General features: G+C 36.1%; 3 protein-coding genes across 3 annotated transcripts; 1 reads left to right on the forward strand and 2 right to left on the reverse strand.

Annotated features, from left to right (window-relative positions):
- Positions 1-561: 561 nt before the first annotated feature.
- LOC118487460 (serine/threonine-protein phosphatase 6 regulatory subunit 3-like) lies at positions 562-10,143 on the reverse strand. The gene is made up of 20 exons (XM_035984332.1): positions 10,064-10,143; positions 9,916-10,018; positions 5,632-5,765; positions 5,051-5,137; positions 4,838-4,913; positions 4,668-4,742; positions 4,509-4,562; positions 4,335-4,394; positions 4,144-4,260; positions 3,926-4,020; positions 3,617-3,819; positions 3,385-3,482; positions 3,193-3,296; positions 2,933-3,098; positions 2,716-2,838; positions 2,528-2,610; positions 2,191-2,332; positions 1,912-1,941; positions 1,486-1,556; positions 562-1,405 (listed from the first exon to the last, which is right to left on the reverse strand). The coding sequence occupies exons 1-20, from the start codon at positions 10,141-10,143 to the stop codon at positions 883-885; spliced, it is 2,424 nt and encodes an 807-aa protein (XP_035840225.1). The 3' UTR covers positions 562-882.
- A 356-nt stretch (positions 10,144-10,499) lies between these two features.
- Positions 10,500-16,024, forward strand: LOC118487610 (30-kDa cleavage and polyadenylation specificity factor 30-like). Its single transcript, XM_035984601.1, has 7 exons — positions 10,500-10,927; positions 12,826-13,212; positions 13,555-13,717; positions 13,827-13,937; positions 14,415-14,483; positions 14,563-14,649; positions 14,954-16,024. Exons 1-7 carry the CDS (start codon positions 10,521-10,523, stop codon positions 15,785-15,787), a joined length of 2,058 nt encoding a protein of 685 aa, XP_035840494.1. The 5' UTR covers positions 10,500-10,520; the 3' UTR covers positions 15,788-16,024.
- A 1,183-nt stretch (positions 16,025-17,207) lies between these two features.
- On the reverse strand, positions 17,208-22,582 carry LOC110913776 (serine/threonine-protein phosphatase 6 regulatory subunit 3). Its single transcript, XM_035984333.1, is given in 19 exon segments — positions 17,208-18,051; positions 18,132-18,202; positions 18,558-18,587; positions 18,837-18,978; positions 19,174-19,256; positions 19,362-19,484; positions 19,579-19,744; positions 19,823-19,941; positions 20,030-20,127; positions 20,262-20,464; positions 20,571-20,665; positions 20,789-20,905; positions 20,980-21,039; positions 21,154-21,207; positions 21,313-21,387; positions 21,483-21,558; positions 21,696-21,782; positions 22,277-22,410; positions 22,574-22,582. Coding segments are annotated over 19 exon segments (2,265 nt in total). The 3' UTR covers positions 17,208-17,528.
- Positions 22,583-23,092: the final 510 nt, after the last annotated feature.

The raw sequence follows: 23,092 nt of genomic DNA on the forward strand, positions 1-23,092 counted from the left end.
TACATACTATTTATATATTAATAATACATGATCAGATGACGAGAGTATGATTATGTACATTTTTGGATTGGTAAGTGCTTGATACGCATATAGGCGTGCAAATGATATGTGGATGTGAGATAGTTATGAACAAGGGAATATTTTAATAGTGATATGAAATAAAATATATTATTTCTACACTATTTTGATGAGTTCTCAATAAGTAAATATATAAATATAAATACTTAGTCGATTTTGAAACCCTTCTCCTCTTAGCTCATGAATGTTTACGCACAAGAAACTTGTTATTTTAACTAAACAAACATAAAATTTTGTTCGTCCATTAATCAGACAAACTTTCTGAACGTTTCACTTCATTGAACGCTTGTTTCTATTAACATTAACAAAACTCTTCAGTCGAGTCGAATTTTAAGTGACAGATCGAAATAAAATGGACTCGTATGCCATTTTTGTTCTGTCTTTAAAAAGAAACTACAAATAAGCTTGTATGACTTTTACTAAAACTAATCTGGATATTAAATAAATTGATACCACTAATATAGGACTAGTAACAAACGCCAAAATCAACAAGACTTATCATATTTTATAATAACTTATTAATGAAACTTTAGACATTAAGAATCTTAAGTGTGTATAAAACATTTTAACATACAAACATTTGGTAAGAGAATCTTCGAATGCGAACTACCGAAAAACCATTTTCAGGTCACCGGAGTGACCATTTGGTATACCGACGGGATGAAGAAAGAATTACTATCGCTATTCCGACCGTATGCCCCGTCAATAATGTACATCATTAGTCTGAATTACACAAAAAAAAAAAGTCTAGCATTTTCCTTGTCCTACAACCAGAACAATGCTTTCGAGGTTTAAAAAACTCAATTACTCTGGTGGGCTTACTGCAACGTCGGTTTTGCCACCACTGTCGGCCACCGCCTCCAGTTTGTCAGTGGCGGAAGATGGCAGACAAACCTCCACTTTGTTAGGAGGATCAGTAGCAGTATCATCCGACGGACTAACTTCGGGAACCCCGTTGGGGAGGCTATCAGTTGCAGCGTGAGATGTTCCAGCAGACTCGGTGGCTATAACCGATGATGATTCTGGTTCAACCGCTTCTCTCCATTCGATCCATTCAGTTGGCTTGTCACTCTCAGTTGATGTTGACTCGTCAGTTGCCTTCCCGATAGCTGCATCATCTAGGTCTTGTTTTGACTGCGGGACCTCAGATGTTGCGGAATCAACCAAGTCTTTGTCGTTTTCATTGGACATAACCACATCATCACCACCACTGTCAGTAGTAGCGTCGGTGTTGGGCGAGGGTGAAGCTACCGTACTGGTTGATTGCTCAGGAATCACCCTCTCCTCCTCAAAAGCAAACCAGTTCGAGTTTGTGAAAAGCGACCCACTGAAACAGACATTCAAAAGGTTAAAAAAATAGTAATTTTCTGTCATTTAGACCGTCTAGATTCTGGATAAATAGCTTACCTTTCTTGATCATCTCCCAGTCGAAGCGAAGATATCACCACTTCTGCAGATTCATCATCAAAGTAGACATCCTGCAAAAGTGAACACATCTTTTATTTGCTTAAACTTTTTTGTGGGATAATTTCATATATCCCTGTAAAAACTTGGTATAATATCATATATATTTATCCAACAAAAAACCACATCAAATACACCCATTTTAAATTTTCTGTAACATCTGTACCCTCCTCTTATGAGTGCAAGAAGAAAGAGAAGTTTATTATGGTCATATATTAATAGGTAGCAACTTATTTTACTCTATTTCCTCACGCTAAAGACGATGTTATGTAATCAACTGTGCTTCACTTCCATGAATAATAATGGTTAACTAGGATTCCGAACATAATATCATTACACAAATAGAAGTTAGAACTTAATAACACGTACCTCATCATCTCGGTCCAGTGAGCCATGAGCCTGGACACAGCAAAAAAGTAAGATATAAATTAAAAAATATATATATATATATCAGTGACCCACAATCAAATAAATATTGTTTAAAACCTGTATGATAAAAAGATTTTAAGGATATGTATGAGGAATATAAAATAGAATCATGGGTTTTCCTCCAAACACAACTAGTTTCTGGTTTAAAAAAGAAAAAATAAATAATGATAAAAAAATAAGTAAAAACGAATGCAAGAACTTGACTAGTTTGTGGTATACCTCATCGTTATCATCATTTTCATAGATACCATATCGAAACGCCTGGCTTAAATTATTGGCTAAAGCTGCAACGTCATAGTCTCTATCTTGGTAATCATCATCATCACTATCTCTACCACGATCATGAAGTGTAGTAGGTCTCCTGTTGATTTCATTGGAACAATTAAAATATTTCCATAAATTGCAAGTTTGTAACATAAACTTGATAGATAGTCAGATACTGAAACAGTCAGAACCATTATACTGCCCTGACAAAGACTTAAAATAATGCTAATTCAATATTTAACTTGATCAAATAAAAAAACAGTAGACCAAAAACCGATAGTAAAATACCCACCCGCACGCCCACTGGTAGACATTTTCAAGTGTGTTACGTTTAGCAAGTACATCTGTATGCCACTCTACCCATTCACTATCACCCTGTCAAAAAGCAATCATTTTAAGTATAAAACAACCATGCGGTGACGAAATGTTAGAAAATATTCAAAATACAAAATGACAGAATATGAAAAAACATGAGAAAACCTGCAAATATGACTGTATGTAGCTATTATTAGCCCCTTGTTCAATAAGTTTGTTTGCTATACGTGTCATGTGTCCAATATTTCCTATCCTAGGTGGCGTTCTTCCTTCTGCAGGCAGTGTTGGCTGAAACATTCAGGAAACTCAGTTAACTATGGAATAAGATATTTCCTTCAAACATCATGAATATCCGTTACAATTTGGGAAAGTAGCACATTACATTCTTTGGATCGGAGTTCAATGCACAATTCTTCTCAGCATCAAGAATTTTCCTGACAAGATGACAAGCTTCAAGAATATGCTGAATGAGTGAAGTGTTCTTGCTCTCGAGGCAAGAATCTATTATATGTTCAATGTGGTGATGAACGAAGTTATTGTATGGATACCTAATTGCATCAAAATAAATTTTGATTAGTACAGATGGATACTGAATATTTCACGAGATAATACAACTCAACAGAGACTGGTAAAATTACTTACTCAAAAAATAATTCTAGAATACGTTTTAGGGCACCAAGGCGGATCAACTCCTTCTCAGCAGCTTCACTACTGACAGTCATCAGGACTGAGATGAATTCAATAATCTGAAAGTTTACATTGTTAAATACCAGTAAGTTATTACAAATGCTTTACTGCATTTACAACGACTAAAGCTAAAGTACAAAGATAAACCTTTAGGCGATTTTTCCCAAGAGGTGGCTTCAACTGTCCATATGTCGTAAATAATACATTTTCTTCTGCTGAAACATCCAAGAGCTTTAACAAACTTCCTGTACATTTTAATACCAGAATTCTCAATATGTAAGTTCAAGCCTCGTAAGAAACTAGCTTATAACTGACCACATGACAAAACGATGCGCACATAATGAAAAAATTTACAAAAGCTGACTCAGCATGACAATACCTAGGCTCTCCAACATGCCTTCCACGGTCTCAGGTTTTGCTGTTACTACAGATCCATGTGTCGATTGACGATTGTAAATGTAGAACGTCCCTGAGGTTTGCCTCTTAGGATCCAACAAAGATATGCATACAGACAATGAATTAACTAAAACTGATTTTGGCCGTGACTCCTCCAAAGCATGGCGAAATAATCTTGATATGAAACTGTAAAAAATAAATATGAAAATATTAAATGTTCATTCGTTCATTAAATTATATAAAGAGAGTAGCTTTTACACAGTAAACTGTTTTTCGAAAGTTAGATGCTAACCTCGGGCTGGATATTTTAGCAGTTAGTCCTGGTGGAGCATATCTGGTTATAGCACAAAGTGCCTCTGCCGCATTGGCATGCACTTCAGGACAATCCTTCAACAGTTGAGTTGTAAATTTTAGTTATTAGCTCATAAATCCAAACTGCCTAGAGAATACAATAAAGCAGATAACGGAGTTGCTGTTAACACCTATTCATTACATAGAAATTAATATTACCGTGGAACTGAACTTATCAACAATCATCTCCAGCACATCTGTATCTTCTAACCACTGCATTGATTCTAAATAGCTTGTGTAAAGGTGTTCATCAGCACCGATCAGGCGAATAAGAACCTGTACAAGAATAAGAATTAGACGGAATGCAGACATATTGGTTAGAATTTAGAAATAGTAATGTTAAATTATACCTCCATGATGGATGTAATTCCGATCAAGTCAACAAGCTTTTGGATAATATCCTTATGAGCCTGCCCACCAAACCATAAACTTACACACTTGAGCAAGCAAACTGAAAATATTATACAGAAAAAAGAAGTATACAATTATGTAGAGTTTGAAATACAAATTAACTTGTAACTTACCTGAATATAGTTCATTAAAGGAACTGTCTTTCGCACCAGCAGGCATACAACAACCTATAGATTAAAAAACAACATCAGCTATCCGAACAAGCAAAATTAAAATAACGTGTATATAATGTACCATAAGAGAAGTCAAAATTGACAACTGGATGAACTTACTTTACTGAAATAGCCAGCAAGTAGTGTACTGTGAGGGTGCTCTGGGTCAAGGAAGGAGAACAGCAGGTTCATCAACTACAACAAGAGATATGAACGGCTTATTTCACACTTTTAATTTTCAACACGTTAACTTCAAAGAAACGAAAGACGGAAAGACCAATTGTCTATACCTCATCATCCTCCACCAAGGCTTTGAGAATGATATCGACTTCACAAGTAAAGATCTCACAAGCGATAAAAGGAAACCTAGAACATAATAGTACGTTTTATCTGACTGTTAATTCTTATAAGCACAGAAATACAAGAACAAAGGGACATCAGAGTCTACTAAAATTAAAGCATGTAAAGAAACTTATTTTACTTGATGGTCCACAAAAACCTACTTAAATGTTCGCCCCTTTTCAGCATCTTCAGGAGGTTCTTCAACTATGTACCGAACAAGTTGTTCAACTTGAGTCCTTTCCCTCAAACTGCAATTGACAGTTAAAGTACATTTCATGTTTAGAAAATTGAACTGGCAAACTGCATATATCTGTCTCGTATTATCTGTTTATATCCAATAATCCATTAGAGAGTTAAAACAAACCTCCTTTTACTACTACGTGCTTAATTATGACCGGCAGCACATATACAATAATTTGGATTCACATATTACATTACATATGCAATCATTTCATTATCAGCACCAAGAACTAATATGCATATATGAAACTCAATCCATATATGATATAACTAAATGATGACTCAAATATCGCTCACAATTTGCGAAAGCAGCAGGCTGCCAGGCTGTCAACCATGTAATAAATATAGTGAATGATAGCTTAAACAAATCATGATTCATGAAGTAAAATTAACGTTACATCTGAGCGTAAGAACCATTATATAAGTGTCATGACACCACAAGTAAGAACTAGACACTAGAAGTCTATAAGATACCATGGAGTCAAGGAGTTGTGAGACTTACAAATTGATAAGTCGGTTATTAAGAGCTTTGCATTCTTGTATTATTTCATCTTCATCTAGAAGCTCTTCTAGGGTATAATTTTCCTTGTCCAAAATTGTCTCCACCTGAGATGATAAAAGTGTGATCTCATAAGACTATTCAAAGACAAAGTCAAAGTCAACAGCATCGAAACACAAGAAAAATAATATGGAAGTGACATCCTAGTTTACCTATTCCTACAGAATAATTAAGAAAGTAAGAAACCCATCTTCAAAGATCAATATCATCAAGAGAAATAAATTTACGAGAGATATGAACCAGCACCATTTATCACTAATCGCAAAGCCAAAAGCCTAACGTTATATGAAAGATATAATCCCCCCCCCCCAAGTGACTAGGCATGTACTTTCTTAGAAGATTAAGTATGAGAATTATATGAAAGATAGTAAAACAAACAAAAAGAGCTAATCTAGTATTAAAGATTTAAAGGACACATAAAGCTTTCTCGTTGTCTATGACTATGAGATGAGCGGGATCGTGTTTCGCAGAAGATAGAAAAGAAACAAATGAACTAATCTGGTGTAGAATTGACGATGAACTTTGCTACCTAGGAAATGTAAAGAGTAAGATGAACAAATAAGCTTATGACGCTACTGATTTATGACATAACACATGCCTATGTTGTCAAAAGCGCAAAAAGCGCTCGGGCGCAGCGAGGCGCACCTATGCGCCTGGTGGTAGCCTAGGCGCAAAAATGGGTTTTTTTTTTGAAAAAACGGTGCTGGGGCGCAAAAAAGGCGCGCGACTAGGCGCAAAAACGGTGCTGAGGCGCAGTGCATAAGCAGAAAACAAAAGGTAACGCACAAAAAACGAAACCGAGTGCGTGCAAAAACTGCCTCACGCGGGCCCGGGTTTTCGGAGCTGCATTCGTGTCCGCAGGACGAGTTCAACCAAATTCCAGCTCAGAAACTCATTTTTGCACCCCCCCCCCCGCGCGCGCGCGCGTGGGTAGGACTTGTGGTAAAACATGTCATAAAGCTACAATGGAGTAGTAAAGGCTTTACCTTATAAACAACCACTCACTTTGTTCCCACACCAATGTGGGACAAAGTATTTACAACCTTTTGAGACTTTTATTCACACACCCAAAACTTACAACATATAAGTTCTAAACTTTTGCTACTAACTATTAGCTACATAATCTTAAATGGCATATATAATAGTTTTTTTTTTTAATTTTATATGTGGAATCTTATTTATTTTCAAAGCATAAGATATTTTTTATATTTTTTTCTCTATGTGCGCTTTTCTTAAAAAAGCCCACGCTTTTTTTGCGCCTTGCGCCTAGCCTCCGGGCGAGGCCGATGCGCCTCGCCTGCGCCTTGCGTCTTTGACAACATAGGTACATGCATGTTATTGTTGACGAAAAATATCTTCTAATCATGCTGAAAGGGGTGTTCAGTTCTAACTACTATAACTGCAAAGTACTGGCAACACTGCTATTTCTGTAGTGGCATATGCATGTTGATAGGTGGTTTACATAAGGGCAATGTGCAACAACTATTTTCAGCTTTTATGAAATATAAATTTAAAAGGATACATAAACCGTAAAAATCATGTTTTTTTTTATTTTCTTTTAATCCTGGTTATGGCTATACAAAGACAATAATGAAATACGGACAACCATGTCATTTGGGTTACTACACGTATATTTTTACAGTTTCACTTATCCATATATGCAGTAGGAAAACAATCTATCAAGTATAGCCACACAAAATGGAGACATTTTAAAGTGCACACACCCAAAAACTTCTATTTCGTCCACAATAATATAGACATGCTTTGATTTCTACAGCCCGACATAAAAACCACAACAAGTCCAGGATCTGTTCATATGACACAGACACTAGGCCTACATATAGACTGGTGTCCTCTGTGAACAGGATTTAGCTGTTATTAAAATAATATAAAAATCATTTAGTGCTGCCCTTTAACAAGATTTAGCTAACCAGGTTAGTTTAACTAACCAAAAACATCAAAAATTAATAAAAATATTTATTTATTTAATTTCAATTATTAATTTATTTATTTAAAATATTATTAAAATAATATAAAAATCATTTTAACCCAAACTTTGATATTTTTACCGATTTAACGTATAACTTCCCAATTTTTGTACAGTTTAGGGTAATCTCTTGGCAACGATGTATTTAAGAGCTGAGATTAAAATGGAATTTCACTGTTTTTACGTGCTTAACATAGTTTCAACATGTTATCAATTGTTTTGACAATACATAGCATTCAAACACAAATATGGATAAAATCATGCATTTTCATTATGATTTCAAGTCTCGAGTACAATTTGGGAATAAAACCAAATACCACAAAGGTACAACTTACAAAAATAGAAAGTACAAGCAGACTTGCCAAAAAATGGAAAGATTGAAAATACGAAATGTTACAGGTTATGCGTAAACGCTTTCGCTATACTATATGCTATTAAACTTGTGTACTCACATTTACACTATGTGTATTGACTTTATTTTAACGTATGTGACAGGTTGATTAGGATGCTTGCTATGCTGATCTTTTGCGGAATCAAGATATGCAGTCTAGAAACTACATCAATAGAAATCAAGGTTGTCGGACTTGTTTTGTTCGAGAGAAACTCGTAATTTGTAATAATTATTTGTTGAATATTTGTTGATTGGTATGGGACAATTGACCTTTAAAATATTGGTAACAATTTGTTGTTATGGATCTCTTGAGCAATCTGGTTCGCCTAGTGCCACGCCCTGATGTTTCCGTCATCGGTTGGGGTGTGACAGAATCGCTCTGTTGGCCTAAATACAGTGAGTTATATTCGTTAATTCTTTTTTGCTTTCCATTTTTATGGAAAATTTATATTCGTTAATTCCTATTGGCCCTAAATCGGCTCCAGGAATCGCCCTCTGCATTCGTTAATTAGGTTCTGTTGCTTCTGTTCATTGATTAAAATTTTAAGTGTTTTAGGCTAAATTGATAATATGATATATACATAGTTTGATTGAACAAGAATTAAGTTTATATGCACTACTGATTTGTTTGGTGGTTGAAAGATGTATGACAGTTTATATAAAGAGTTTGGAAACACATTGGGCCTGAAATAGAGTATGATCAAGAGAGTGATATAGAGGATGAAGATGAAGATCTTTCAGAGAAGATGAAGATGATTTTTTAATTAGGATTTTTTTTATTTATATCTTGTTCTTTAATCTTTTTACACATTTAGTCCCTTGATATAAGTTATTTACTCAATAGTCCCAGAAGAGGTAAAATGACAAGAATACCCTCATGTGCAAGGCACGTGATCATATTTAACAAAAAAAAAATCTGACTGGATTAGGGCTAAAGGACATAACATGCAGGATTTTGAAACGTTAGGGACAAAGCTCGTCAACTTTTGGGCCAAAGGACACCGCCTGCAATTTGTTACAAAACAAAATTTGTAATTTACTCTATATTAAAAGATATGAGATACGAATTGTAAAATAAATCTATTTTTTATCGATTCTTTACCTTTAACTTATATAAAAGGATAAATTACACTTTTCGTCCTTTATGTTTGTATCGAATTGCAATGGATGCCCTTTAACTTCAATAATTACAGTCACAGTCCTTTATTTGCAAAACTCATTACATTATACATACTTTAACACTAACAAGGTTAAATTTTTAAGTTAAGTATGGCATGTCCACCTCATGTGAGGGCATATGTGTCCTTTTACCCATGATTATGACAAAATAGTCCTTTTACCCTATCTATTTATCTATTTAAATTTTATATAGTAATAATCTATAAATCCCCCCTCTCTTCTAATCTATCTTCACTCTTCCGGCTCTCTGGATACACATCATCACCATCACCATTAACTGTTATCCTCATCACCATCAACATTCATCACCATTAACCATCATAACCCCAACCATCATCACCATGTACCACTGTCATCATCAGATCGAAACACCACCAGCAGACCGCAATCCCGCCGCCGTCGACCATCATCATCATCGATCTCCACAGTCCCGCTACCATCCTAACCCAATCCTTCATAGATCGACATCAATTGAAGGGCGGTGGTGTTGTAGGCGCTCCGATTTGAAACCCTAGGCTATGGTGGTCGTGGTTAGGATTGGGGGTTATAAGTTTGTTGTCGATGGTGTTGATTTTTGCGGAATCTCCAGATGATGATAAATCCCTGTTCAAATCTGATGTTATATCAACAAAAGTTTTAGCATATCCACATTCTGTATCCTAGAACTTACAGGCTGAATATCCGCATTATATCTAGATGAATCCACAGAGAAAGCATCGATAGTTTTTGAATTCGTATTCTTAGTTTCTGCATCGTCTCTAGTTGAAGAATCCCTGCTAAAATTATAGGATGAACCAGCAGTAATGGTGGTGATTCACAAAGTAAGTTTCAGCTTCATCTCTAGACGAATATCCCTTCTCGAATAAGAGATTATGTGGTGGTGATGCTTAATTGTCATGGCTGGTCTTTGGGGAACTATGATTGCATCAGTTTTGTTTTGTGGATTTGGTGGTGGTGGTGGGGGTTGGTTGGAGAGAGAGAAAGCGGGAAGAAAGAGCTGGCTTATATTTATTTAAATATATTTACAATATACCAGTAAAATTACTAACCTACCCTCATGTCCAAGGCACATGCCTAAGTTAACTAAAAATTTTAATCAGGTTAGAGCTAAAAGACCTAAGGTGTAATGAGTTTTACAGATAAAGGACTATGGCTGTAATTATCGAAGTTAAAGTGCATCCATTGCAATACAATACATATAATACAAGGACGAAAAATGTAATTTACCCTGTATAAAACAAGCAAAAAAAAAAAAGTGTTCGACTGCAAACAAACATGGAAGACGGAGAAGGAGGTCTGAGCTTCGACTTCGAAGGCGGTCTCGACGCCGCACCTACGCAACCCACCGCATCCGTTCCCGTTATTCACCAATCCACCGACAACGGTCCACCGTCTTCCGCCGCACACCTCCCCTACTCCGCCGCCGCCCCTCCGTCCTCCGCCACCGATCCTGCTTCCGCCGCCACCGCCAACGCCAACTTTCCCGGCCGGAGGAGCTACCGTCAAACCGTATGCCGCCACTGGCTCCGCAGCCTGTGTATGAAAGGAGAAGCCTGTGGATTCCTCCATCAGTATGATAAATCACGAATGCCTATTTGTAGGTTTTTTAGGTTGTACGGAGAGTGCCGTGAACAGGATTGTGTTTATAAGCATACTAATGAAGATATCAAGGAGTGCAACATGTAATTTTCTTTATGTTTTTCATGTTAATTTGTGTTTCTTGTTACTAATTGGTGATAATCTTTTATTTGATTTGGATGAACGGTTTTTAGGGTTTATGTGCAGCATAACTATTACATAATTAGTATTGAAGATGTAGGAATTGTGAAATGATATGTGAGATAAGGTATGATTGAAATTATGTATATGTAAGTACTTTAATTAGCCTTTTTAAGTTGAGAGATAGAATAGGAATGGGTGAAATAAGACAAGTAGAAAAAGGGATCTAGGGTTTATAGAATTGTGATAAGTGGTGCAACGGTATAGATATTAGTACTGCAAGCATAGTTGGTTATAAATGGTTTTACTTGATTAGGGAGAATTTGCTAGGCTTGTAGCTCTCGAAGGACATGATTGGGGATAGGAGGTTTTGGAGATGTTGTGTTAGGGTTATGGACTTTGTGATATGGGATATTGGCTATGTAGTTAATATCCCGATATATCAACCGATATATCGGTGATATATCGGTTATCGGTCCCCTGCGAAGATAACGGTACAAAATAGTGGTCAGAATATCGGTACCGATAATATCAGCGATATTGTCCGATATTCGACCGATATAGGACCGATATTTGATAGATAAATCACCGATTTTCCCGATATCAGTACCATTCTTCTTATTTCTACCATTCATTTTTCTTCTTATTGCCGCTATTAGTGTTTTAAGTCTTAATTGTTAGTTGCTACTGTTAAATGTTAGTGTTTTAAGTCTTAGTCAGTTCTTACCTGTTACAATTGTTAGTGTTAAATTGCTATATATATAAATTTAGCATAATATTAAAATTACCGATATCCCACTGCGATAACCGATATCTCAAATATCGGTCCTTGACCGATATCCGATATTTTACCGCATTAACTACTTAGGATATTGGTCAAGGACTGATATTTGAGATATAGGTCATCTCTGTGAGATATCGGTAATTTTAATATCATGCAGAATTTATATATATAGCAATTTAACACTAATAATTCAGTGATATATCGGTTATATCGGTCAAATATCGGTGATATGTCGGTCAAATTACGGTGATATATCGGTTATATCGGTCATCGGTACCAATATTCTTGACCGATATTTTACTAGGGGACCGACATATCAGCAATATTAACTGCATAGTTTGTAGCCGCTATAGTTTTTGTATTTTTGTTTATGTTTTTGGTGATATTCGAGTCAATTTCTGTTTCTGTATTCAATCCGTTACTAATTTTCAATGTCCTTTGATTTGATCTGGAGGGTTCATGAGTAGCATAATATGCTAGTTGATTTTGTTCTAAGTTGCACTCATATAACTGATATGTGTGTGTAATCTAGTATTAGTATTATTGCAAGCATAATTGGTTATTATTGGTTTGATTTGATCAGGCAAAAATTGCTAGACTTGATAGGGGATAGGAGTTTTTGGGGACGTCGTATTAGGGTCATGGACTTTGTGGGGAGTGTATAGATAGATATGTCTTGTCACTTGTGGCCTTAGCTTTTCCTATACTTTTGTTTGCCTTAGTGCTGTTTGGGTGTATAGACCTTTTTGTTTGCCTTGTCACTTGTGGCCTTAGCTTTTCCTATACTTTTGTTTGCCTTGGTGCTTGTTTTTTTTCTGTCTACTTGCTTCATTATATGTAGCTATTATAGTTTACTTATCAGTTATCACTGTATGTTAGCCGTTAGCGATAGTTTACTACTTCCATCATTGAATCATTAATACTCTTGTTTGGTTGCTTGTGCTGATTCTTATAGTGATTCATGGATCTTGAAGTTGGTATAAACACACCCTTCTTTTTCTAGCAACTGTGTCAGCAATCTGTTTATTAGTACACGAATGTTAGGGAATGTTTTTGATGCTAAATCTTAAAATGCAGGTACAAGTTGGGGTTTTGTCCAAACGGTCCTGACTGTCGATATAGGCATGCAAAGCTCCCGGGACCTCCTCCTTCGGTGGAAGAAGTACTCCAAAAGATTCAGCAATTAACTTCCTACAATTACGGCAATTCTAATAGGTTTTTTCAAAACCGAAACGCCAACAACTCGCAACAATCTGACAAATTTCAATTTCCACAAGGTAACAATGATGCAAATCAAGGTGCTAAACCTAGTACCACAGATTCTGCTTCAATGCAGCCTGCAGCACCTTTGTCGCCACATCAGCAGCAACAGGTTAGCCAGTTAGCTCAGTCCCAAGCGCAGTCAAATGGTCAACAAAATCAAGCAAATAAAACTGCTATACCCTTGCCTCAAGGAACATCAAGGTGCGTTAAGGAGATCTACGACTCATATAGGCTTTGTTAATTACTTCATGTATCTATAATGTGGATGCCATTTGAGGGTTCCACTTCCATCATATTACGTTTGTTATAAATAATTACAGTTTATAATTATCGTTGTTGTAGTCGGATAATGTACCTTTTCATCTACTTTGTCTGTTTCTTTTGTTTTTGTTAATTAAGAACAAGTTACTGCTAAACATGTTGTAAGATTATTGTTCGTTGTTTATGGTAGAAGTCATGATTTTCTGTGTTTATTATTCACAATATATTGCAGTTTTCATTTTGGCTTTTTGTTGCTGATTTTTTTTATATATGGAAAACTAGGTATTTTATTGTAAAAAGTTGCAACCGTGAAAATTTTGAGTTGTCGGTTCAACAAGGAGTGTGGGCCACCCAAAGAAGCAACGAGGCTAAACTAAACGAGGCTTTTGACTCTGTTGAAAATGTTATTTTAATATTTTCTGTGAACAGGACACGCCATTTTCAGGTGGGTTAGAACCATAATTGACATCACAAATACGAGATAATCTTTTTCTAATCACGTTTTATCTTGTTTGGAATTTATCAATCAATATGAGTTTATTAATGTTTCTCAGGGCTGTGCGAAAATGACTTCTAAAACTGGTGGTTCTGTTGGTGGCGGCAACTGGAAATCTGAACACGGTACTGCACATTATGGACGGAATTTCTGTGTTAGATGGCTTAAGGTACATCATTTGCAACCTGTGATTATGATTTTATATAATTCTCCAAAGTCAAATAAATATATAAATGAAAAAAGTGTATTGTACAATATCCCTTAACGTACGATGCGTACGCGATTGTGTATAACATGTGATTTTGTACATTTTGGTTGTCCGACTTTGTGAGTCCGAGTTTATGACCATGCGATTTTGAGATATAACATGCGAACGACCATTTTTTTGTGAGTCCGAGTTTGTGAGCCATGCGAGTTTATAACATATCCGGGTTTGTGAGCCATGCGATTTTGATATATAACATGCGATTATGACATGTCCGAGTTTATAACATGTCCGAGTTTGTGAAGCATGCGATTATGACATGTCCGGGTTTGTGTATAACATGCTGTTTCTAATCGCGTACGCATCGTACGTTAAGGCCAATTGTACAATAACCGGCCTCTATATAAATATATATAAATGTAACTTTTATCTGCTTTGCAGCTATGTGAACTGTCCTTTCATAAAACTCGACACCTGAGGAACCCTTACAATGAGAATTTACCTGTGAAGGTATATCTCTTGCTATGCTTTTTAGTTATTATTTTCTTTTTTTAATTATTATTATAACTAGTTTGCATTATGGTTGTAGATAAGCAGAGATTGTCAGGAACTAGAGCCCTCGATCGGTGAACAATTGGCCTCTCTTTTGTATCTTGAACCCGACAGTGAACTCATGGTACATATGCAATTTTTTATTTATCCTTACGGATTACTAAACAGTTAATCTTCCTTTTAAATTTTAGTATTCCAAAAAGGATGTGTACTTCAAATTTAGGATTCAAAACACTTGATTTATAGGGGTGTTAAATGAGCTGTTTTCGTTGGTTGGGGGGTCAAATTTTATTTTATTTTTAAATCAACAGGTTAAACGGGCTGACCTGGCGGGTTCAACTTGTTTAACTCAACGTGTCCGCGGGATTGATCATTTGACGGTGCAAAAAAAAAAAGATATTAACTTATTTGCGGTGCTATTTTTATAGGCAATATCACTTGCAGCAGAATCAAAACGAGAAGAAGAGAAGGCGAAAGGAGTAAATCTAGAGAATGCAACCGAAAATCCCGATATTGTTCCGTTTGAGGACAACGAAGAGGAGGAGGAAGAAGAGAGTGAGGAAGAGGACGATAGTTACGAACAGGGTTTCGGCATGGCGGCACAAGGCGGCAGAGGGAGAGGCAGAGGGTTATGGCCACCTCATATGCCGCTAGGAAGGGGGCCTCGCCCTATGCCCGGAATGAGAGGTTTCCCCCCTCTCATGAACATGATGGGGCCCGATGGATTTTCTTACGGTGGAGTTGGGCCCGACGGGTTTCCCGTCCCCGATCTTATGAACATGGGCCCGCGTGGATTCGGTCCGTTCGGGCCTAGGTTCCCTGGTGATTTTCAACGCCCGCCGTTTTCTAATATGATGTTTCATGGCCGGCCCGGCCCGCATGGGAATTTTCCAGGGGGTGGATTCGGGATGATGATGGGCCCTGGGCCTGGACGGCCCCCATTCATGGGCCCGGGTGGAAGAGGCGGCCGGCCTGGTTTTCCACAGCAACAGCAGCAGCAGCTACAAACTTCTCAGAATACTAGTCGGACTAAGAGGGATCAAGCGGGAGGTAGCGGTAACGATAGATATAGTGGGGGCGGCGACGGTGTTACTATGGGCGGGATTGATGATGAGACTCAACCTGGTGGTGGAAGTACTTTAAAAAACGGTGAAAGCGAGAGTGAAGATGAGGCACCCAGGAGATCTAGACATGGTGAAACGAAGAAGAGGCGTGGGGGCTCGGAGGGTGATGCCGCTACAGCCTCTGATGACAAGGTTTAATCGACGCCTGTAGCTTTTCGGATCCCGCCTGACCTTTGGAACTTGATATATGACTGTATTGTGGTGTTATTGATGATAGTTGGATATTTTTTTTTTTTTTTTGTAGTAATAAGTAGACATCTGTTGGTTTTATGTTTTTTTAAAAGATAATGTACATTAGCTTCATTTACACAAAAGCAACAAAAACAAGTGCCTATGCATTCAGCTGCTTTCCCTTAAAATTTAGGGCAGTTTTCATTTCGTAAGGTTTTATATGTTTCGCAATATTTTATGCTATGTACTTTATAACTTATAACTCAAGAGCTAGTGTTGTAAAAAACCAAAAAAAATCAGAGAATTGTTCGTTTGTTTAAATTTAACTAACTAAAAAATTTAAGTCAATCTTTGCTGTTTCTTTTTTTATAGCAAAAAAGTTCGTTCATTTTTTCGATCATTAATGATCTATATATTAAACTGGGGAAGGTTCTATGCAGAACACTAAATATTGCGAGAACACGTAGAACAAAATGAATCACTCATTTTTTCAATCCTAGAAACCTAAAAAGTAAATAAAATGCTATAAATATAAGATTTATTGTTTCTCACACTAGAATTTAAAACAAAATATGAAAAATCTTCAGTTTTTAAATAACCTACACAGATGTAGGTTATGTTTAGGCTAAATTACCTACATGTATGTAGACTATGTGTAGGGGGAAATATATGATTTTTTTATGTAGATATAATACACATATGAATGTAAGAAACTTAAATTTTTAAGAAATATGAACCTTAAATCCAAAAATTTAGTGATTTAGATTTGTTCTTTTTGTTCTTGTAATAATTAGTGTTCTGTAATGATCCTTATCCTAATTATATATACATACTATTTATATATTAATAATACATGATCAGATGACGAGAGTATGATTATGTACATTTTTGGATTGGTAAGTGCTTGATACGCATATAGGCGTGCAAATGATATGTGGATGTGAGATAGTTATGAACAAGGGAATATTTTAATAGTGATATGAAATAAAATATATTATTTCTACACTATTTTGATGAGTTCTCAATAAGTAAATATATAAATATAAATACTTAGTCGATTTTGAAACCCTTCTCCTCTTAGCTCATGAATGTTTACGCACAAGAAACTTGTTATTTTAACTAAACAAACATAAAATTTTGTTCGTCCATTAATCAGACAAACTTTCTGAACGTTTCACTTCATTGAACGCTTGTTTCTATTAACATTAACAAAACTCTTCAGTCGAGTCGAATTTTAAGTGACAGATCGAAATAAAATGGACTCGTATGCCATTTTTGTTCTGTCTTTAAAAAGAAACTACAAATAAGCTTGTATGACTTTTACTAAAACTAATCTGGATATTAAATAAATTGATACCACTAATATAGGACTAGTAACAAACGCCAAAATCAACAAGACTTATCATATTTTATAATAACTTATTAATGAAACTTTAGACATTAAGAATCTTAAGTGTGTATAAAACATTTTAACATACAAACATTTGGTAAGAGAATCTTCGAATGCGAACTACCGAAAAACCATTTTCAGGTCACCGGAGTGACCATTTGGTATACCGACGGGATGAAGAAAGAATTACTATCGCTATTCCGACCGTATGCCCCGTCAATAATGTACATCATTAGTCTGAATTACACAAAAAAAAAAAGTCTAGCATTTTCCTTGTCCTACAACCAGAACAATGCTTTCGAGGTTTAAAAAACTCAATTACTCTGGTGGGCTTACTGCAACGTCGGTTTTGCCACCACTGTCGGCCACCGCCTCCAGTTTGTCAGTGGCGGAAGATGGCAGACAAACCTCCACTTTGTTAGGAGGATCAGTAGCAGTATCATCCGACGGACTAACTTCGGGAACCCCGTTGGGGAGGCTATCAGTTGCAGCGTGAGATGTTCCAGCAGACTCGGTGGCTATAACCGATGATGATTCTGGTTCAACCGCTTCTCTCCATTCGATCCATTCAGTTGGCTTGTCACTCTCAGTTGATGTTGACTCGTCAGTTGCCTTCCCGATAGCTGCATCATCTAGGTCTTGTTTTGACTGCGGGACCTCAGATGTTGCGGAATCAACCAAGTCTTTGTCGTTTTCATTGGACATAACCACATCATCACCACCACTGTCAGTAGTAGCGTCGGTGTTGGGCGAGGGTGAAGCTACCGTACTGGTTGATTGCTCAGGAATCACCCTCTCCTCCTCAAAAGCAAACCAGTTCGAGTTTGTGAAAAGCGACCCACTGAAACAGACATTCAAAAGGTTAAAAAAATAGTAATTTTCTGTCATTTAGACCGTCTAGATTCTGGATAAATAGCTTACCTTTCTTGATCATCTCCCAGTCGAAGCGAAGATATCACCACTTCTGCAGATTCATCATCAAAGTAGACATCCTGCAAAAGTGAACACATCTTTTATTTGCTTAAACTTTTTTGTGGGATAATTTCATATATCCCTGTAAAAACTTGGTATAATATCATATATATTTATCCAACAAAAAACCACATCAAATACACCCATTTTAAATTTTCTGTAACATCTGTACCCTCCTCTTATGAGTGCAAGAAGAAAGAGAAGTTTATTATGGTCATATATTAATAGGTAGCAACTTATTTTACTCTATTTCCTCACGCTAAAGACGATGTTATGTAATCAACTGTGCTTCACTTCCATGAATAATAATGGTTAACTAGGATTCCGAACATAATATCATTACACAAATAGAAGTTAGAACTTAATAACACGTACCTCATCATCTCGGTCCAGTGAGCCATGAGCCTGGACACAGCAAAAAAGTAAGATATAAATTAAAAAATATATATATATATATCAGTGACCCACAATCAAATAAATATTGTTTAAAACCTGTATGATAAAAAGATTTTAAGGATATGTATGAGGAATATAAAATAGAATCATGGGTTTTCCTCCAAACACAACTAGTTTCTGGTTTAAAAAAGAAAAAATAAATAATGATAAAAAAATAAGTAAAAACGAATGCAAGAACTTGACTAGTTTGTGGTATACCTCATCGTTATCATCATTTTCATAGATACCATATCGAAACGCCTGGCTTAAATTATTGGCTAAAGCTGCAACGTCATAGTCTCTATCTTGGTAATCATCATCATCACTATCTCTACCACGATCATGAAGTGTAGTAGGTCTCCTGTTGATTTCATTGGAACAATTAAAATATTTCCATAAATTGCAAGTTTGTAACATAAACTTGATAGATAGTCAGATACTGAAACAGTCAGAACCATTATACTGCCCTGACAAAGACTTAAAATAATGCTAATTCAATATTTAACTTGATCAAATAAAAAAACAGTAGACCAAAAACCGATAGTAAAATACCCACCCGCACGCCCACTGGTAGACATTTTCAAGTGTGTTACGTTTAGCAAGTACATCTGTATGCCACTCTACCCATTCACTATCACCCTGTCAAAAAGCAATCATTTTAAGTATAAAACAACCATGCGGTGACGAAATGTTAGAAAATATTCAAAATACAAAATGACAGAATATGAAAAAACATGAGAAAACCTGCAAATATGACTGTATGTAGCTATTATTAGCCCCTTGTTCAATAAGTTTGTTTGCTATACGTGTCATGTGTCCAATATTTCCTATCCTAGGTGGCGTTCTTCCTTCTGCAGGCAGTGTTGGCTGAAACATTCAGGAAACTCAGTTAACTATGGAATAAGATATTTCCTTCAAACATCATGAATATCCGTTACAATTTGGGAAAGTAGCACATTACATTCTTTGGATCGGAGTTCAATGCACAATTCTTCTCAGCATCAAGAATTTTCCTGACAAGATGACAAGCTTCAAGAATATGCTGAATGAGTGAAGTGTTCTTGCTCTCGAGGCAAGAATCTATTATATGTTCAATGTGGTGATGAACGAAGTTATTGTATGGATACCTAATTGCATCAAAATAAATTTTGATTAGTACAGATGGATACTGAATATTTCACGAGATAATACAACTCAACAGAGACTGGTAAAATTACTTACTCAAAAATAATTCTAGAATACGTTTTAGGGCACCAAGGCGGATCAACTCCTTCTCAGCAGCTTCACTACTGACAGTCATCAGGACTGAGATGAATTCAATAATCTGAAAGTTTACATTGTTAAATACCAGTAAGTTATTACAAATGCTTTACTGCATTTACAACGACTAAAGCTAAAGTACAAAGATAAACCTTTAGGCGATTTTTCCCAAGAGGTGGCTTCAACTGTCCATATGTCGTAAATAATACATTTTCTTCTGCTGAAACATCCAAGAGCTTTAACAAACTTCCTGTACATTTTAATACCAGAATTCTCAATATGTAAGTTCAAGCCTCGTAAGAAACTAGCTTATAACTGACCACATGACAAAACGATGCGCACATAATGAAAAAATTTACAAAAGCTGACTCAGCATGACAATACCTAGGCTCTCCAACATGCCTTCCACGGTCTCAGGTTTTGCTGTTACTACAGATCCATGTGTCGATTGACGATTGTAAATGTAGAACGTCCCTGAGGTTTGCCTCTTAGGATCCAACAAAGATATGCATACAGACAATGAATTAACTAAAACTGATTTTGGCCGTGACTCCTCCAAAGCATGGCGAAATAATCTTGATATGAAACTGTAAAAAATAAATATGAAAATATTAAATGTTCATTCGTTCATTAAATTATATAAAGAGAGTAGCTTTTACACAGTAAACTGTTTTTCGAAAGTTAGATGCTAACCTCGGGCTGGATATTTTAGCAGTTAGTCCTGGTGGAGCATATCTGGTTATAGCACAAAGTGCCTCTGCCGCATTGGCATGCACTTCAGGACAATCCTTCAACAGTTGAGTTGTAAATTTTAGTTATTAGCTCATAAATCCAAACTGCCTAGAGAATACAATAAAGCAGATAACGGAGTTGCTGTTAACACCTATTCATTACATAGAAATTAATATTACCGTGGAACTGAACTTATCAACAATCATCTCCAGCACATCTGTATCTTCTAACCACTGCATTGATTCTAAATAGCTTGTGTAAAGGTGTTCATCAGCACCGATCAGGCGAATAAGAACCTGTACAAGAATAAGAATTAGACGGAATGCAGACATATTGGTTAGAATTTAGAAATAGTAATGTTAAATTATACCTCCATGATGGATGTAATTCCGATCAAGTCAACAAGCTTTTGGATAATATCCTTATGAGCCTGCCCACCAAACCATAAACTTACACACTTGAGCAAGCAAACTGAAAATATTATACAGAAAAAAGAAGTATACAATTATGTAGAGTTTGAAATACAAATTAACTTGTAACTTACCTGAATATAGTTCATTAAAGGAACTGTCTTTCGCACCAGCAGGCATACAACAACCTATAGATTAAAAAACAACATCAGCTATCCGAACAAGCAAAATTAAAATAACGTGTATATAATGTACCATAAGAGAAGTCAAAATTGACAACTGGATGAACTTACTTTACTGAAATAGCCAGCAAGTAGTGTACTGTGAGGGTGCTCTGGGTCAAGGAAGGAGAACAGCAGGTTCATCAACTACAACAAGAGATATGAACGGCTTATTTCACACTTTTAATTTTCAACACGTTAACTTCAAAGAAACGAAAGACGGAAAGACCAATTGTCTATACCTCATCATCCTCCACCAAGGCTTTGAGAATGATATCGACTTCACAAGTAAAGATCTCACAAGCGATAAAAGGAAACCTAGAACATAATAGTACGTTTTATCTGACTGTTAATTCTTATAAGCACAGAAATACAAGAACAAAGGGACATCAGAGTCTACTAAAATTAAAGCATGTAAAGAAACTTATTTTACTTGATGGTCCACAAAAACCTACTTAAATGTTCGCCCCTTTTCAGCATCTTCAGGAGGTTCTTCAACTATGTACCGAACAAGTTGTTCAACTTGAGTCCTTTCCCTCAAACTGCAATTGACAGTTAAAGTACATTTCATGTTTAGAAAATTGAACTGGCAAACTGCATATATCTGTCTCGTATTATCTGTTTATATCCAATAATCCATTAGAGAGTTAAAACAAACCTCCTTTTACTACTACGTGCTTAATTATGACCGGCAGCACATATACAATAATTTGGATTCACATATTACATTACATATGCAATCATTTCATTATCAGCACCAAGAACTAATATGCATATATGAAACTCAATCCATATATGATATAACTAAATGATGACTCAAATATCGCTCACAATTTGCGAAAGCAGCAGGCTGCCAGGCTGTCAACCATGTAATAAATATAGTGAATGATAGCTTAAACAAATCATGATTCATGAAGTAAAATTAACGTTACATCTGAGCGTAAGAACCATTATATAAGTGTCATGACACCACAAGTAAGAACTAGACACTAGAAGTCTATAAGATACCATGGAGTCAAGGAGTTGTGAGACTTACAAATTGATAAGTCGGTTATTAAGAGCTTTGCATTCTTGTATTATTTCATCTTCATCTAGAAGCTCTTCTAGGGTATAATTTTCCTTGTCCAAAATTGTCTCCACCTGAGATGATAAAAGTGTGATCTCATAAGACTATTCAAAGACAAAGTCAAAGTCAACAGCATCGAAACACAAGAAAAATAATATGGAAGTGACATCCTAGTTTACCTATTCCTACAGAATAATTAAGAAAGTAAGAAACCCATCTTCAAAGATCAATATCATCAAGAGAAATAAATTTACGAGAGATATGAACCAGCACCATTTATCACTAATCGCAAAGCCAAAAGCCTAACGTTATATGAAAGATATAATCCCCCCCCCCCAAGTGACTAGGCATGTACTTTCTTAGAAGATTAAGTATGAGAATTATATGAAAGATAGTAAAACAAACAAAAAGAGCTAATCTAGTATTAAAGATTTAAAGGACACATAAAGCTTTCTCGTTGTCTATGACTATGAGATGAGCGGGATCGTGTTTCGCAGAAGATAGAAAAGAAACAAATGAACTAATCTGGTGTAGAATTGACGATGAACTTTGCTACCTAGGAAATGTAAAGAGTAAGATGAACAAATAAGCTTATGACGCTACTGATTTATGACATAACACATGCCTATGTTGTCAAAAGCGCAAAAAGCGCTCGGGCGCAGCGAGGCGCACCTATGCGCCTGGTGGTAGCCTAGGCGCAAAAATGGGTTTTTTTTTGAAAAAACGGTGCTGGGGCGCAAAAAAGGCGCGCGACTAGGCGCAAAAACGGTGCTGAGGCGCAGTGCA

Source organism: Helianthus annuus, chromosome 15 (genome assembly GCF_002127325.2).
Source record: "Helianthus annuus cultivar XRQ/B chromosome 15, HanXRQr2.0-SUNRISE, whole genome shotgun sequence".
NCBI lineage: Eukaryota > Viridiplantae > Streptophyta > Magnoliopsida > Asterales > Asteraceae > Helianthus > Helianthus annuus.